At 40.7% G+C, this 16,737-nt stretch overlaps 2 protein-coding genes across 4 annotated transcripts; both read right to left on the reverse strand.

Moving 5' to 3' along the window:
• Positions 1 to 42: 42 nt before the first annotated feature.
• epx (eosinophil peroxidase) lies at positions 43 to 5,334 on the reverse strand. The gene is made up of 13 exons (XM_072435823.1): positions 5,206 to 5,334; positions 4,870 to 4,999; positions 4,579 to 4,785; positions 3,814 to 4,171; positions 3,337 to 3,497; positions 2,455 to 2,713; positions 2,100 to 2,270; positions 1,798 to 2,035; positions 1,484 to 1,695; positions 953 to 1,117; positions 808 to 891; positions 640 to 736; positions 43 to 550 (listed from the first exon to the last, which is right to left on the reverse strand). Exons 1-13 carry the CDS (start codon positions 5,265 to 5,267, stop codon positions 496 to 498), a joined length of 2,199 nt encoding a protein of 732 aa, XP_072291924.1. The 5' UTR covers positions 5,268 to 5,334; the 3' UTR covers positions 43 to 495.
• A 1,700-nt stretch (positions 5,335 to 7,034) lies between these two features.
• hps5 (HPS5 biogenesis of lysosomal organelles complex 2 subunit 2) lies at positions 7,035 to 16,130 on the reverse strand. 3 transcript variants are annotated; one of them, XM_072435956.1, is made up of 23 exons: positions 16,041 to 16,130; positions 15,486 to 15,615; positions 15,295 to 15,405; positions 14,107 to 14,171; positions 13,848 to 14,040; positions 13,577 to 13,707; positions 13,230 to 13,448; positions 13,087 to 13,158; positions 12,767 to 12,855; positions 12,498 to 12,676; positions 11,951 to 12,109; positions 11,649 to 11,808; positions 11,088 to 11,205; positions 10,563 to 10,709; positions 10,408 to 10,476; positions 9,703 to 10,250; positions 9,246 to 9,366; positions 9,037 to 9,186; positions 8,829 to 8,948; positions 8,622 to 8,735; positions 8,437 to 8,543; positions 8,009 to 8,294; positions 7,035 to 7,432 (listed from the first exon to the last, which is right to left on the reverse strand). In XM_072435956.1, exons 2-23 carry the CDS (start codon positions 15,591 to 15,593, stop codon positions 7,372 to 7,374), a joined length of 3,327 nt encoding a protein of 1,108 aa, XP_072292057.1. In that variant the 5' UTR covers positions 15,594 to 15,615; positions 16,041 to 16,130; the 3' UTR covers positions 7,035 to 7,371. The 3 variants fall into 3 exon arrangements, with proteins under 3 accessions (XP_072292057.1, XP_072292058.1, XP_072292056.1); XM_072435957.1 differs by lacking the exon at positions 16,041 to 16,130 and having other exon boundaries at positions 10,408 to 10,470; positions 10,560 to 10,709; positions 15,486 to 15,650; XM_072435955.1 differs by lacking the exon at positions 16,041 to 16,130 and having other exon boundaries at positions 15,486 to 15,649.
• Between the last annotated feature and the right edge of the window lie 607 nt (positions 16,131 to 16,737).

The raw sequence follows: 16,737 nt of genomic DNA on the forward strand, positions 1-16,737 counted from the left end.
TTCTAGCCAGGAACTAACTTGTCACAAAAGCACATGCCCACGCCCACAGCCATGAAACCGGTTCTGAAGAGGTAATAGTGCATATGATCATAGAGAAATACTACCATGTTTTTACCACAAGAGCTTTATCAAATAAACACATATTTTGATCACTTTGGAAAGTTGTAACGTATTGACAACTTGGGTTAAGACAATAGATAAAACAGTGGAATGGTCTTAATTTGCACAACTTATGTTTTAAAAAGCTTTGACATACAAACTGTGAAAGGAAGATTGTTCTTACCTAACAGTGCTTGGATAAACACAAAACCTATTGTTTATGTGGTGATTTTTTTTAGTGAATTACATTCTTCAGTTTGGTGTGTCAATGCAAACTGAGCAAACTCAATGTTTGAGGTTTGAACAATATAGCTTTACAAATGTATTTTGGGATAAGTGTCTTGGCAATTTCATCGAACAAAAAGACAAAAATAATACATTTTAATCAAACTAAATTCAACTTTTAGCTGGACAACATTTTGCATTGACAAATTCTCTCTTGGGGTAATATCTGGAAGAGAAAACAGAAATGAATTTTATAATTCGTCCCACAAGCACATGATGTTCTAAACTTTGAAAAAATCAAATTAAAAAACGTACTTTCTGTAACAGATCATGGACATGACCAAAAGAGCTGCACCACCAATGATAACTACAACTGCAGTAATAATGGAGGATGTATTTCGCACGGTTGGCTCTGAAAAATAACAAAGTAAATGTTATTTTATGTAGATGGCTTATAAATGGGTGTAAAGTAGACAAATGTACCTATGCATACAAAAGAACCGGGTGTATTTAAGCACGTTCCATCTTTGGGGCAAGGTGAAACGTTTTCTTCACATTCATTGATATCTGCAAAGAAGCAAAGTATTAGGACAATAATTTGATCTGGAAATGCAGATTGTGACTGTACCCTTGCAGGATGGTGGGGCAGGCCTCCACTTCCTGGTATTTGGGTCACATGTGATTGATGAGGAGCCCAGCAGCTTGTAACCAGACTGGCACTCATACAGAACAATAGAGTTACAGAGCAAAGAATATCCTGCTTTAATCCTGGGTATGGGACCACAATTTGGATCTATGAAAGAGAATTTCACACAATATTTTGAATATGTTTTGGATTGGAGTTTTTGTTTCAAGACAATCCTTGCAAAGAACCCATCACAATGGACAATGTGGTAAAACAGTAAGTGATAAACTGTCAAGATTAGATCAATTGCAGAGCTCTTCAAAGAACCCAAGACATGTCATTGGCTTGCGGTAGAATTTAGACTGTACCATAAGGATCGGACTGATTTACACTTAAATAAGACATACTTCAAGGGTGTTGTTCAATACAGAGGTTTCAATCAGCTGCAAATGCTGGGGACTGGGGCATTCATTTTGAGTCCAGAATTAAGCAGTCTAGTCTTACATGCTTTTAATCTGGGTTTCTCGCCCTCACCTTTGTCTGGTTCTTTCCAGGGGCTGAGGTCCATGTGGGGGATGAGAGGGTGGGAGCAGGGCAGCAGGTCCTCTAGGCTGTCTGAGCGAGTGAAGGGGTCTAAAGGCACAGACGTGATGTGGCTGTTATCACATATGATGCGGGATAAAGACACAGAGTGGAGCTGTTCCCTCTGGGAGCTAGTGAACACTCCATTTCTCTCCCACCAAAACCTAAGAGGAATAAATGATTTTCACTGAATAGGCCTGGCCAGTAACAAGGAAGATTAAGACAAAATTGAACGTAGATTTCATGTGTTTTGCATTTTAATGTACCTGTCGCCATCTCTAAGGATCCTAAATTGTCTTCCTAACAGACAAGAGAGCAGAGGCCCCACTCGACCTCCAGGCAGAGCAGGTTCAGAGATGGCCCCGACCCAAACATCAACGTTGTGTGGTGTCCCATATAGGACCTGAAATGTATGGGCCAAGGTGGAGTTTCCCAAAATATCCGCCAGTTCAGACGTGGTGTTGGGCACAGAGAGGCCACAGAAGTGACGCCACGCACCGTAACCTACAGTGACACAAAATGTTATCTTCATGTCCCAAACAAATAATATCAACTGAAATAAACTCACCTGGCAGCCCATGATCTCTGCCTCTCTGAAGGTTCAGAGCAGCGAGGTCTAGAGGGATCCCTCCTTGAGCCTGAAACAGTCGCTCCGTCAGCTCCTCCACCATCATCTGACCTGGAGCCTGCAGTTTGGCTGGTGACAGCAAGAGACCACGTAACACTGGGTCAATCCCCCCTAAAAATAAAAACACTTCATAAGCAATACAGGACAGCGGCTGAAGGTGCCTGTAAACCCAAAAGTTCTCAATTCAATCCCAGCTCAGTACTTAGTCGTTTTGTCTGGGTTAACAGGAGTTTGTGGTGAGTGGGTGAGTGACAGGTGGTGCGCGGAGTGGCAGTTAGTATTTGATCATCTTTACCTTCTTGTACAACTCTCCAAGAAGCAAACAGTGATTGGTGCAGGGGTAGTGGGGGATTCTGGGAGTCTGTAGAGTAGCCGGGTCCCAACCTGGCCACCATCGGCTGCACAGTGACGTGGGCGAAACGAAATGCAGCGGTAGCAAACACATTAGCGATGGTAGGATCCACTGAAGCGTCATAGCCTTTATACGGGGAAATCTGATCAGCCACGGCACTGTCACCGAGGATCCGAGGAAGGTAGTGTTCCCATGTTAATATCTGAAATATATAACATTATGGTAGAAAAAGATCTGGACACTTTTTGGAAAATCAAACTTTTCAACGTTGTATACAAAAGTAGAAAAAGCTTCAGTTGTAGTCATCTGGACTCAGTTTGAAAAAGTAGACGTTTCGACTCTCATCCAAGAGTCATTGTCAATAAAAGAATTTAGGTCGAGAACTCCGATATTAATACTATTCTGTGGTAAGACCCGCCCATTGGGAGGAGCCTTCCTGAAGTAGAAAGAGTTGTTGTATACAAAAGTTATTCTCAATCTGTGGCCCTGGTTGGAGAACTCAGATTTTATGCTATTCTGAGCCGTCCGGGAGCAGCTTCAGGATAAAGGCCTAGCTTGTCTTGTTAATATATTATTATTGTCTGCTTCTTTGATAAGAGATATGACCACTTGCCACGGGTAATAAAATTTTATTCAGCAGTTTTAGTTTTAGTAGCTCATTAATCATATCGGGCCACATGGGTCGGTCTTTGCTGGTTCATAGTATTCTGATTCTAATTTCTTCTAGTTTCTTACAGATTGGTCCCCTACCTATCGTTTGACCTTTATTAAACATTTCATTGCCAACATGTTAAAAATGTCAAAAGTTTTATTATCGTAGCCGACCTGGTGTATTGCTCCCATGACTTTGCGAGCCTCCAGGTAGAGCGTGTCAGGACTCCACTGAGGGTTGAGCAGGTGCAACTCTTTGACCAGTCGGTTGTGCTCCCTCAGAAACACAGTGTGGAGGACAACCATGCCCAGGTGCTCATTGGCTCTTGAATCACCTGTACAGCATCCAAATATCCATACAATTTTCATTTCAAGTTCTCTTCTGAGGTTACCACAACAAATACTCTGAGGGTGTAGTGAGTTACAAATTGATTTATCAGTATATGAATTAGATACAAGCACAAAGAGTACATTGTAGTAGTAGTAGTATGTTAGTTTAAACAGGTTAAAATTCATCAGATATGAGTGCAAATTGATGCCCATTTCCCAGAAAGTCACACATATGAGGTTTCACTCATACAATACAATGTGAACACTAAACAAACAAGAGACAAATACAGCAGTGTAACACAAGCGTTAGAGCGTCCTCACCAGCCTGAAAGCAGGACGTGTTGTTCCCCAGAGGAGCAGATCTGGGAGGGGTGCTGGAGTTTCGGGGGCCACAGGGATCCAGGTGGGTCTGCATCTGGGGCAGGAATGGCATATAGGCCAGGTCCTCATCCCAGCACTGTGAGTTCAGGGCCATGGACCCTAGAGGGGACGACTGGTTCCTCAAGGCAGAGGCCAGACCAGAGGAGCTGCCGTAGACCATACTGGCGTCCACAAACGAGGTGATGGCATTGAGCTGCTCGCGGTGGCGGTGAGGCAGGACGCTCTCAGCGCAGCTCGGAGCAGACCGGAAAAATGGCATACAGCTTTGGATACCACTGCGGGGGTCCGACAAAGGGATCTGAGCAGAAAATGGCATAACATTTTCAGAAAAACTCATAACATTTCTGTTATAACATGTTATAACATTTTCTAACTGAAGAAGTTAAAAAACGTTCATTATGAGGCACTGTCCAATGTCCATTATATCTGTACAAATCTGTAATAATGGCAGCAAAGGGCACTATTCTGACCAGCTTGAGCTTGTCCTAGTTTCATAAAACATTTGATTGAATTAATCTTTTATCAACTAAATCACTTAAATGAGTTTAGATCCAGAGGCATCATTTGGGAATTACTGTTGTCTGAACTGAACTTACAGAATTAGTTGGTCCTGAAACATTTCTGCAAATTCTGAATAACCCCATTACATTTGTGGGCTAAGTGGAGACAGAAACACAATGGGTGCAGTCAGAGGAGCAGTGGCACCTGTATGGGGAAGCAGGGAGTGTCCCGGCTGCAGGAGCGGCTGCAGTCTGCCCCCGTCTTGAACGCGCTTGTACTCAGACTCTGAGGCGTCAGCACCACATCATGGTCAATCCACTGCCCCCACTCCACCAGCAGATGGGACAAGGTGGAGTCCAGAGAAATGTTGTTGTTTTGGGTGGAAAGCACCTCTTGGGACACAAGCCGCACCTGGGTAATATCAAAGACCAGGAAATTAAGAGGTGAAAGGAAATGTGACATGCTCTCCTGAAAACTGTAGAGGGAGGGTCTTACCGGAGGAAGGCTGTTGTTGTGATAAGAATGATCCGGGTCCCAGCCTCTCGGAGCCCCCCACACATCTTCATACTCAGGAGGGAGCCAGCGAGAGTATGGGACGTTAGCAGCACCCCACCTCGGATACTTCCTGTTTGATGAAATGCATGCGTGTAATTCAGTTCATGTCATATTTTTGATTCAAGTCACTTTAGTAAGGATCCGAAAGTAGTGATACAAAATAAGCAAAATATAGAATTCTAAAAATATTAAGTCCCGAGTACCTGTTTGGACATTATTTCTGATTTATGTTCAATGTTTAGTCTGAGGTTGCTATGGTGACTTTTCAGTGCTGACCTGTTGTTGCAGTCCCCTGTGATGCTCCGGTAACGCTCGGAGACACAGTCAGAGGGGCACATCGGTCTCAGCAGCTCAGAGGCGCAGCCCGTCACCTGTAGCAAGTTTTCTACATCTCTCTCACTCAACAATTCTGGGACAAAAAAGTTCAGGTATTTTGAAATTATTTAAGTTTAATATGTTAACAATTAATATATGAATACATAATATAATATATGAATAGTTATTGAGTTATTGAATGATGTCAAATGACTTGCCGTGTGGTGGTGGCTGCTCCATGCTGTGAGTGTAGACCATCTCTCTGATCAGCTCCACAGTGTTGTCCAACACTTCGGCTGCGTAAACGTGAGTCTGGACCGAGGCTTCTGTCTGTTTGAATCGAGCCAACAGGTCACTGGGCTTCAAGGTACCTTCAGACAAGGACTTCTTCACTCTGAAAAGAATATAAGCATAAGTTAGTGTGTTGGGGTTTCTAAATAACGTTGACCAAGCACCTCACCTCTCACTTGTGCGAGCATAAGCAGCCTCTGTGATCTCGATTGCTTTCAGAAGAGCTTCATCCACAAATGCAGAGCCCATATACACCTTGTCTGAGTAAAAATACATTTATGAAATGAAAGACAATAATAATCTGGTCTTTACATTAAATTGCATGTGTTATCACTCCAAAATAGGATGATAAAAATGATAATAACAATAACGCATTTAACAAAACATTTTCACAGGTCGGTTGCTTTGAAAAAGAAATGAAAAAATAAATAAAAAAGCTTTTTACCTGTGGTGTTGTCAACATTTTTCAGTAAAACATATTTTATTAAAATGATGAGGAGCAGCAATGAAAAGGAGATCTGAAACAGCAAAAAAAAAAAAAAAAAGTATAAATTCATAAACAAAACTCCATATTTAAATTAGAATATAAGAACAAACTTACAAAATGTGTTGCCTCCATTTGTATTTCTGTAAATGTTTTCAGCCTTGGAGACTAAAATGTTTCTGATTGGGATTGTAGCTTCTCTTTATTGTCAGCAGGCATTCTGAGCATCAGGTTGACCCTTTATACCCCGACCCGGGAGGAGCAGGTATGTGCAGAATCCCCTAATCTGCACTTCTGGTGACAGCAGTCCAACTTCAAACAGTGGCCTCTCTCACTTGGCCTAATAGCCTCAATCTCCACAACTCAAAATCATTTACCTCCATCTCGATGATGAAAACCCAGTGTCAAAACGCAAAAAACCCACAGCTCTCTTTATAAACTCAAGAAATAAAACAATAAATTAGAAATAAGAAAAAGCAATGATTCGGGACACTAGTGTACATGATAGAATTTGCAAACAGATATTACTGGTCATAATAGTTCTACAGTATTAATTATAGCACCAGTAACAAAAGTATAAAGTCTCGTTTTGCAGCATTCGCAATACTATTAGAAACATTTAAAGCCACGTTAAGTACTTGAATCATTACAGGTGATGTTTAATTTGACGTAACAGTTCATTTTAGATAGAAGTAAAAACACAAACTTGGCAAAGGGACTAGATTTCTGGGGAAATGTTATAAGCTGCCATGAGAAAGCAACGGCTCTGACAGAAAGGTCAGTGTGACGGCAGCTCTATATTAATGTGTGTTACTGGACAAAGCCAAACGCTTGGTGTAGACTTTCACAAATCAAGACTTGAAACTCCAGTATTTCCCCCACTTTTCCTTTGAAGCTCCAGGTGTGTGACAGCAGCGAGTCATCCTCCCATTTCATGGATATTAGCTTCTGTCACAATTGACACACATTTTAATATATATGCCATGTGCACAGAAGAAATCTGAACAAAATAGTGTTATCTTTCAGGTTTTTATTTATTCTAAAACAGGGTAAAATTCATACCATCATGAATAAATACTGGTGTAAGACTTTGGTTATTTATGCACACATCGACTGAATTAACACTGAAAGCATGAGAGTTGAAATGGGTTATATATGCATTAAATATTTTCATAAACAATAAATATAGTATGTACCAACAAGGCCAATATGAAGGTGCCAGTAACTGTTAAACACTTTATTTTTAATACACAAGTGTACCTTCTGACATCACAGTGCATTATTTTTCCAGTAGCATGTCAGTAGGGGTCAGTGTGGAAGACTTAATCAGGCTTTTAGCGACTTCTTTGGTTTCAGGCGTGTTGAGACCAGAGGAAGCGGTCACAACGCTCAAGCATGGTCTGGATGATTGCCCTGTGGAGACGCAAAAGAATTAGCCTCTGAAAACACATGTAATATACTGTACAGCATAAATAAAGTTGTATTGTGAAATGTAAATAAACACATAGCATGTTTTGCAGTGAAGGACATCCCTACATGGATCAGAAGAGTAAATTAAATCTGACACAGTACAATATAAACTGAAGGGCTCATACATTTTTATTTGGCGTTAATGAAGCTCAACAGTCTAAGCCCGCTGAGGTTCTGGGGTTTAAAGGCAAGACTGAGGCTATCCAGCGATGTGGTAGCTAATGTCTAAAAAAAGGTTGTATTATGTATTATGTCCAAAAAAACATTTTAAACTGCTGTGAAAGGTTTTAATAACTTTATGATTTTTAAAGTTTAAGAAACATTTAAAATAACAATCTAGATGTTTGCCGATAACCCCCAAGCTAAACATTGTATTATATATTTTTTTTTTGACAGGGTAAGGATAAAATTAATGGAACGTCGTAGTGGGCGGTCAATGTAAATCTCCATTAAAACAGGCATGTCAATAAGTTTTGTGTTGAAAATACAAATACTGCAGTACTTTACACCCTGACCCACCTCTGTCTCTTCTCAGTCACCCTCAGCAGCTCACAGATGAGTTTGGAGTGGGGTGATAGGACCAACTGCACCCCACACTCCTCCAGGACATCCAGAGCAACATCAGGCCCAGTGCTGCGGGCCAGCATCAGCATCAGGGTCTCTGGGGTCACTTTCCCTGCACTCGCCCCTGAATTATCAGACCAACCACCTCCATTCAGCCCTGGGACGTGCTCAAAGGAAACGCTGCTCTGCTGGGACATTTGGATCAGGAGCTTCCACTCATCCAGCGTCTGAGGCTCCACCCCTTAAGAATAACGTGAAATGATGAATTAATTCTAGGTTCACTGGATGTGAGATTATGTACTGTATGGTAATTGTAAATAATAATAAAGTTCTGTGCGACTTTTATTTTTTTCTGCTATATAATTGTACATATCGATTTTTACCTTCAGGTCCCTCCAAAAGGCCAATGTCGTCCAGTTGACAAATGGTGGAAAAAGCCTCTGATCTTCGCTGTAGCTGATTACACAGATAGAGGTATCCCATCCAATATCTGGCATATGCACAGTAATATCATAATTACAAGCTGAAATCGACATGTGACACACTGATTGTCATTGTGCTCTTATACCCATGATTCCGACAGCTGTCTGCCATGGCCTGTTTTGATGAGTGGTCAGCCGGCAGACGAATGAGCAGAGAGAGGAGGCGTCCATATCCCCAGCTAAAACAATGGGAATGCCACCTACGCAGCACATTTTGGATACATTTAGAAACATATAAATTATTGTTATTTTAAATGGGCACTGCAGCACTTTAAATTGCAATGGAGTCAGACCTTGGATCTCCACTAGGGGCCAGTGTATCACAGAGCAGAGGCGCATCATTGGAAAGAGCAAGCTCCAGCCAATCCTGCCTCAAAGACTCTGGGTCCAAAAGTGACTGAAGAAATGATAGTCTGAACAAAGGAAGTTCGGTTAGAACACAGATGCCAAACTAAATCCTTCAACGAATGCTTTCAAATAAAGCTGTGACTGACATATTACCTGTGGTCTTCGGCCCGAGACTGGACCAGATTATCCAAATACGGCAAGAAGTGCCTTTGATCAGCCATAATTGTGACATCAGCTGGAGTGATAGTTGGATAAAACTGGGACAAGGTGCGAACGGCAGCCTCTCCATGCTTCTCATACAACCTGGAGGATTACACCTTGACGTTATAACAAGTCAATGCAAGACAAAATGGTCCACAAACCTGTATAAGTGAGGCAGAAGAGCAGATGCAGTACAGGGCTGCAGTTCTCTCAGGCTGCGCAGGGACCGCTGCAAATCCCCCCTTTGAATTACATCAGCCACTTTACTGGACTGAGTTAGTTCTGTCAGAAAAGATAATTTTATGATGTGATGCAATTAGAAAATATATACCGTATAATATGATGAACGTTTTTAATTTAAGTTTCCATTAGGAGCATTTTGATGACAGTAGGCAACATTATGTCTTCAAGTTTCGTTTCTCCCTACTGGAGTTAAAACAATTCATCTACTGCCGACAATACATTTCTAAAGCAATTATCAACGCTTGATACACAAATAAAATAGAATGTAAATTACAGATTTTTACCTTTAAATTAACTTCAGGTGAGGAAACATAGACAAGTACTTAATTTATGATGAAATATATTTGACAGATTATGAACTGCATTACAACTGACCATGCATGCCCTCGATGAAGGAGCTGTGGACTTCAGGCTGGTCTCTGTGACACAGAAGACACATCCTCCTCACTCGCTCCGGGTCGAGGAGGTGGAAGTAGCGCCGGAGGAAGGTGCCGCAGCTCACAGTGTATTTGGTCTGGTGTTTCCTGAAGCAGCTGTGCTCTAAGTAAAGCATGGCCAGCTGATTCAGATTCACCTGTAGCTCCGAAGGGACCGGTTTGGGTGGAGTCACTCGAATAGGCTCCACATGAAAACCTTTAGAAACATTATCGTCTATTTCTTCGTGATCCGGTTCCAGCTCACTCTCACAATGGGAATCCTCCTCTCCATGATCACTGCTGCTGTGTAAAAGGCTTGAATGGTCTCTGAAGCGCTTTAGATTTCCACCATCATCTATTGGGATACTGCCGTTTGATTCAGATCCAGATATTGTCAACTCAAATGTAACCGGACTAAGCACTTTCTCCAGAGCAGGCAGCCACTCCAGCAGAGTTTCTTCAAGGCTGACTGGGTCTAGGAGCACATAGGGGTCCTGGATTTGGGCTCTGACAAAAAAAAAAAACATAAGAAAATGCATTAAGAGACCACTGTGTTCCCATAGAACTACACTAATATTAAGTATGATTAGTTACTACATTTGAGGCATGTTCTCAGATAAAAAAAAATGACAGAAGTAATTACGATTTATGCCAAAACTCTTACATTGCATGGTCTGTTGCAGTTTGCAGTTCATTCAAATCTGCTTCTGTGCTTGACATTTCATCATAATACCTTTAAAAACAAATTATATATTTTTTGGCACAGTTCACACACATTCCCAGATGAAATTGTTTTGATGATAAGATAAGTTGTCTTACACATTTTCCATTTTGTCCAAGTCGGTTGCTGTAGGTGCCGGCATATCCACAACTGGACCATCTCTAAATTCGGGACGTTGCCAAAGTTCAGAATTCATCTGAAGAGTGTTGATCTTCTCTGTAGTCTTCTTCATAAAACTGGAAACACTAAAGACGAGACTTGCATGTTATTTGAGAGTGACACCAAAGCACATCAGGGAAGTGAAATTGACTAAATGCCACAATACTATAAATGCAAATATACCAGTCTTTACTGGAAAAGGGAAGTTGTCATGAATAGACAAAAGTTGGTGGGTACATTTTTGTTTGCAGGAAGGGCTGAGGATAAATCAGAAGTGATTTCCTGTTTTCTGGTGAATTTTAGCCCATTTGCTTGGTTGCATGATGTGGCAACCAAGCGAAGTGAATATATTTTCACACCAGCCCTATGTTAAGTTACATGTTTAAATGCTATAGATGCTTTAGGTTATCTAAACATAAGCAGGAAGAAGTAATGAACAGTTTTCCCTTTCTAATGGAAGTTACCTTTCTTTGACTGCTTGCAGTGCAATGCGTGGTGGCTTGGGACGAAACGACAGAGGAATGTTGAAAGGAAGTCCCTGCTCAGACCTCTCCACCTCCAGACGCTCGCTGTACTGTGGATCTGAATCGAGATGGCAGCCAAAGCCAGTGGAAAAACACAGATGGATGGAGAAGTGGACATGTATAATGAGAATGAAAGGGCAAAGGAAGAGCAGGTGGAGCTGAGGTGCAATACAAGACTAAATAGAAAAGATAAATTAAATGCTGCACAATATGATAAAATAAATAGTGATATGTGGCAGAGGAACAGGATGATAAGATAATATGCAGATTTAAGTGCCATTGGAAAAATAGAAATCCCATAATTAACTATTACATGTTTTATTCACAAAATCCCTAAAGGAAACAAATCTATTGTCATACAACTTGGATTAAGCAAAGGCACATATAACAGACAAGAGTGCAATAGATAGAAATGGAAAACACAAAAGCGCGTTTGAGAATTTTATTTTTTAACTTTGTCCTGTTTAGAAACCAATGTTCATGTTCATGTTCTGTTCTTACCATGATCAACGTGATCTTCTTCCGGCACAAAGCTGAAGTCTTTGAGACGCTCCTCCTCAGACGTGGATTGGTTTATGAGGGATCCTGTTTCCTCTTCAGACTGACTTCCTCTACGACTGATCACTCGATAGATGCCACAGTCCAGGACATTAAAGCTCTCCTGAAGAAAAAAGGAAAAAGAATTTATCACTGCATATGATTTTGTGACTGCCTCATTTTTGAGACACGGCTGATTTCAAACCCATTATTAATCAAATAAAAATATTAATATTATTATTATTATTACGGTATCATTGACTTACATGTGAAGAGATGCTGCTCCTTCGGCTGCTGGAGGCAGAGTCCAGAGGCTCTAGTTTGTTGATCACTTCTTCCAATTGTCCAATCAGCTCTGCAGCTGTGGCGGGGCTCAGCTGGGACTTCAGGTGCTCAAGGCGATCAATGGGAATACATTTCCTTGACTAAAACACATAAAAACAATACTTTATTACACAAGACTTGTACAAATGTATAATACAGTATTAGAGATAGGTTAGATAAAACATTACGACCATGTCCCTGGTCAAAAAAATACTTTTACAACACAATAGAACCAATAATGACGGTTTGTGCACCCCAGAAGAGTGGTTCCCCATTGCCTCTTCCTTTGATTTTGATCCCCATCCCCAAAAAGACAGCAGTTTTGACAATGCACTCTGACAATTGATCCTGCATAAAATATGCTTTAAGGACAACAATCTTGAATTGCTATACATACTACAGATCACTAAAAGGGCCCAGAATGAAAAGATACTCTTTTATTCCATTTACAATCAGTGGTCATAATGTGATGCCGTGAATACTATTCACCCTGCTTGTAGTGATGGCGTGCTGGAACATGCAGCAGACAACAGCAGCCAAAAGCCACGACTCCCTGCGAAGCAGACGCTCCACACATCGCTCCGCTGACAAAAGTGTGAAGTGGGAGAGTCGCCCGCTGCCATGGAGACAGAAAAGCTCACTGCGGTAGACTACAATCTCAGCTACATCTGAAAATGAACAAAGAGATGGCATTTGTAACACATCTGTTATAACATGCTGGTTAGGGGTTTAATGCAAACCCATTATTACAATATTACCTTTCACTTCGGTCCACAGGAGCACTTGGCCGTTCTGAGGAGTAAAGATAAAAACTGCAGAGTCGGTCCAGGTCAGGAGGTTTTGGTCGCTATGAAAATATACAAGAGAAAAGTGGAGATTACAGTTATTACTGTTATTACTGACACTCACAGGCTCCCAAAAAAGGCAGATTGAAAGGAAGGAAAGATATGAATAGGACAAGGGGCAAAAGTGTAACCTTTACGTAAGGTTTCAAACATTTAAACATATATTATATATAACATAAGCTCTAAAAAGATTGCACAAAAAAAAATAATAATCAGAACAGTTTGAAGCTTACCCCATATAAAGTAGTTTTGCAAAAGCCAATGACTGTGGGCTCCTCTGCAAAGCATTGTATTGTGGCTCATTCCTAAACATAACAATGAAACTGTACTTTATTTCAACAAAAGCAGAAGCTTAAAAAAATGAACATAAAGTCACCTGTTTGTGATGAGAGGCAAAGGAGGACACGAAAGGAGCTGCTTGAACTGATGAGTGCTCACAACCTCACCATTAAAATTAGCCTCCCAAACTCGAGATCCAGGACGAGCACAGTACAGCAGAGGAGGCTGCCCCAGTGACAAACCCCTGCTTTGGGGGAAAAAACAAGCTCCATATTCTCCATCGCGCTCTTTGTTTCCAACACGCCAGAACTTCTCCCTTCAAGCAAACAAACAACATCAAATCATCATTGAAGCATAACCATTTCTGAGATAATCATCATAATGACTTTAATCAAAAAAGCAATCAAAAAAAGAATAATTAAAAATCTTAATTCTAAGACATACTTTTCTGTGTCACAAATGTAACACCGACTCAAGGAAGAGACAAGTAGGCGTCCATCTTGGAAGCCAAGCTGAACTACTTTGGAATCCACGTTGGTCACAGTTTGAACCGGAAACATAACAAAAGCTGATCCCTAAAACAAAAAAATATAAACAAAATACATGTTTATGAATATGAAGCAAATTAAAGTAAAACAAGGTTCAATATTTTCTGTTCCTCTCTTGTTTAGGTTCACTAGTAATTACTTTACTAAGCAAAAAACATAGGCAATACCTTGCCTGTTTTGGAGGATCCTGCCCTCAGAAAAGACACCTTTCCCGCTGTGTCTCCCACAAACACTCTGAGGGCATTGGTTTCCCAGCACAGTGCAGTGATTGCCTGCCCCCTGTGTTCCCAGGACACGCTCACTCTCTCGGGACGGCCACGGCGCTCCAGCTGCAGCTCCCACACCACCACCAGACCCTGACTGAATCAAAGGCACATTCAAATATTGGACAAAATGGTAAAATAGTGACACATGAATAGTGCCTACCTTGTTGCAATAGCAATGAAGTCCTCATCATGAGGACAACACACCACCTGAGTGATAGATCCCTCCTGAAAAAATTAATAAAAAATTATAAACCCCAGTGAGTAATGCTTGAAATGCACAAGTATTTCTTACTAGAGCAGCACAATAATGACAAACATTACATATATTGTAAAAGTAGGGCTAAGGGCTGGGTGATAAAAATCGAATCATGATCTCATCCATGGGACAATATGTAATAGTTCTGTGATATAGTCACATTGTGATTCAGTGTTTCTATGTTTAAAGCTGCTTTATAACAAAAAAGACACTCCAAATCCACTGGTCAATCTTCCTAAGGCTGTAAGTGATTGACAGGTGGATTCAAACAATCACAGTCAAGTATAAACTCTAAGAACAAACAGATTACTTCTAAGTAAATAAAGCAATCTGAGTGTATGTAAATTGATATTATGATCTGGCTCCAACATACACAGCTTGCCACTGTGCACTAAAGTACTATATTCAGAAATTTAATAATCTGGTTTTGGAAATGGTCATCTACATCTACCTGCACAATCGTACATTATCGATCTGATTAAACCATACGCTCCCTCTCGCTCACTAAGGTCCTTGGATCAGAAACTGTTGTTGGTTCCTCGCACCTGTTTTCGGACCAGAGGAGACCGATCCTTCCAGGCTGTTGCCCCCAGACTCTGGAACGATCTTCCGTTCTCCCTACGTTCACTGGACTCAGTTACTGCTTTTAAGGGTCAGCTTAAAACCTTTTTATTTAGTCAAGCCTTTTAAATGCACTTGTTTTACGGACTGATTTTACTGTATATTGTTGTATATGTATTGCTCACTGTAAGTTTTTTGTGTTTTTATTGTTTTATTCTGTGTTTTGTGAAGCACTTTGTGACTTCTGTCTGTGAAAGGTGCTATACAAATACAATTTACTTACTTACTTACTTACAATGGTCCCAGTGTTAAGATAAATCAAATTAGGGAATCGTCAGGAGACTTACAGGAATATTCAAGGTTTTATAATTTAAATTGCTACCAATTTCTTCATATAGAGTAAAAAATAACTTCTTATAGAATAAACTTAACCTCTATAATTGGGAGAATGTATAACAAATAGTTTACATATTGTTCATAAGTCTTAGTCACTGAAAGAAATGTTTTGAAGATCATTGGTGAAAGTCTCACCTTATGAGTGAGAATGAGCCTTTGTTTCCACCCTTCTCTCTGAATAAGGTGCAAACCTCCGGCAGATGTACCTAAAGCAAGCCATTTTCTGGATACCGCCAAACACGTGCACTGCAACAACAAATAACTGTTACAATATTTACTAATGGAACTGATTTACTTGGGTTAACCCTGATATCGTAATAGAAAACCTTGAGCCTGCCAGAGTCCAATCGCAAGGCAGCGAGAAGTGGGTCCAGACAGTCAAATTCTGCAAGTACATGAGTGTGGTTCTCTGGGACAAGTGGTACACAGGGCATCTTGAGGGGTAACCATCCAATACTGTGCAAAACAAGAGTACATTTCAAAAGAAGGATCCATACAACAAAATATAATTGCTGAAAAGTTATGCATTTGCCTTTGGATGGCTTCAGGGAAATTAATAGTGTTTGGTTTAATAGTTTACAGCCAATGTGAATGGGTCAATGAAGATACAAGAATAAGAGAGACAAAGTTCAGACGCAGCCTAATCATACAAGATATAAATAATAATAATATAAATAAGAAATAAATCAGGTTATTGTCATTCACTCTGGCCCTTCACCATCACAGTGCCTAATGGAAACACAAGAGCTGAACTGTGTACATTTCCCCCATTCACTTCTGGAGTATTTGTACCGTGCGTCGTTCCATCAGCATAAAATAAAAAATAATAGAATGAATGAAACACGCAATCAAATGTCACTTATTACTAAAATAATAAATACCTTAACGTGTCCGAAAACAAGAATTCCACTGGCTTCGATCCAGTTTAGTCGGAAAGAGTTTTATTAAGTTGCAGAGGCGCCTCAACCATCCGGGTCACGGGACAATCTGCTGACAACATGGATATTATTACAGTATCTGACACTCGCGCGAGCCTTTCTGTTATTGATGGCGACTTTGCAAATATTAACATGGACAATGCATAACCAGTCAGTCAACGATTAGACTTTAATACAAACCTTTACGATCCGACGCGAGAGTATTCCTGTTCAGTTGTTGACCCTGTGACTTTAGCTAGCTCAGATCATCCATGCTAGCTAAGATTTACACACATTTCCCAATCAAGGTGGCAGCGATGTGGCCTTGGACTGAGACCGCTTCACATCTCGTTAAAAGCTACAAACTTTCGCAGTCGCATTACAGCAGACGCCCCACTTTCACATGACACGCTGCCCTCAGCTGATGTTACACTTCCGGTGGCTGTCGTTCTCCAGGTTTGGTTTTACGCACAGATTACGCACAGCATCTCGTGAGCAATAATAGATCCATGGCTATACCCACAAAACTGTTAAATATTAAAACCTGAAATATAAAACCCAAAGAAACACACTTGATCTTCCATGAATGCAATAACACGCAAAAACACACACATAATACAGTTGACTTCTGAACTGAATGGCGGCATCAGAAGGTACACAA

Source organism: Eucyclogobius newberryi, unplaced genomic scaffold (genome assembly GCF_026437365.1).
Source record: "Eucyclogobius newberryi isolate DKJ021-1_F unplaced genomic scaffold, fEucNew1.0.hap1 SCAF_7, whole genome shotgun sequence".
Classification (NCBI taxonomy): domain Eukaryota; kingdom Metazoa; phylum Chordata; class Actinopteri; order Gobiiformes; family Gobiidae; genus Eucyclogobius; species Eucyclogobius newberryi.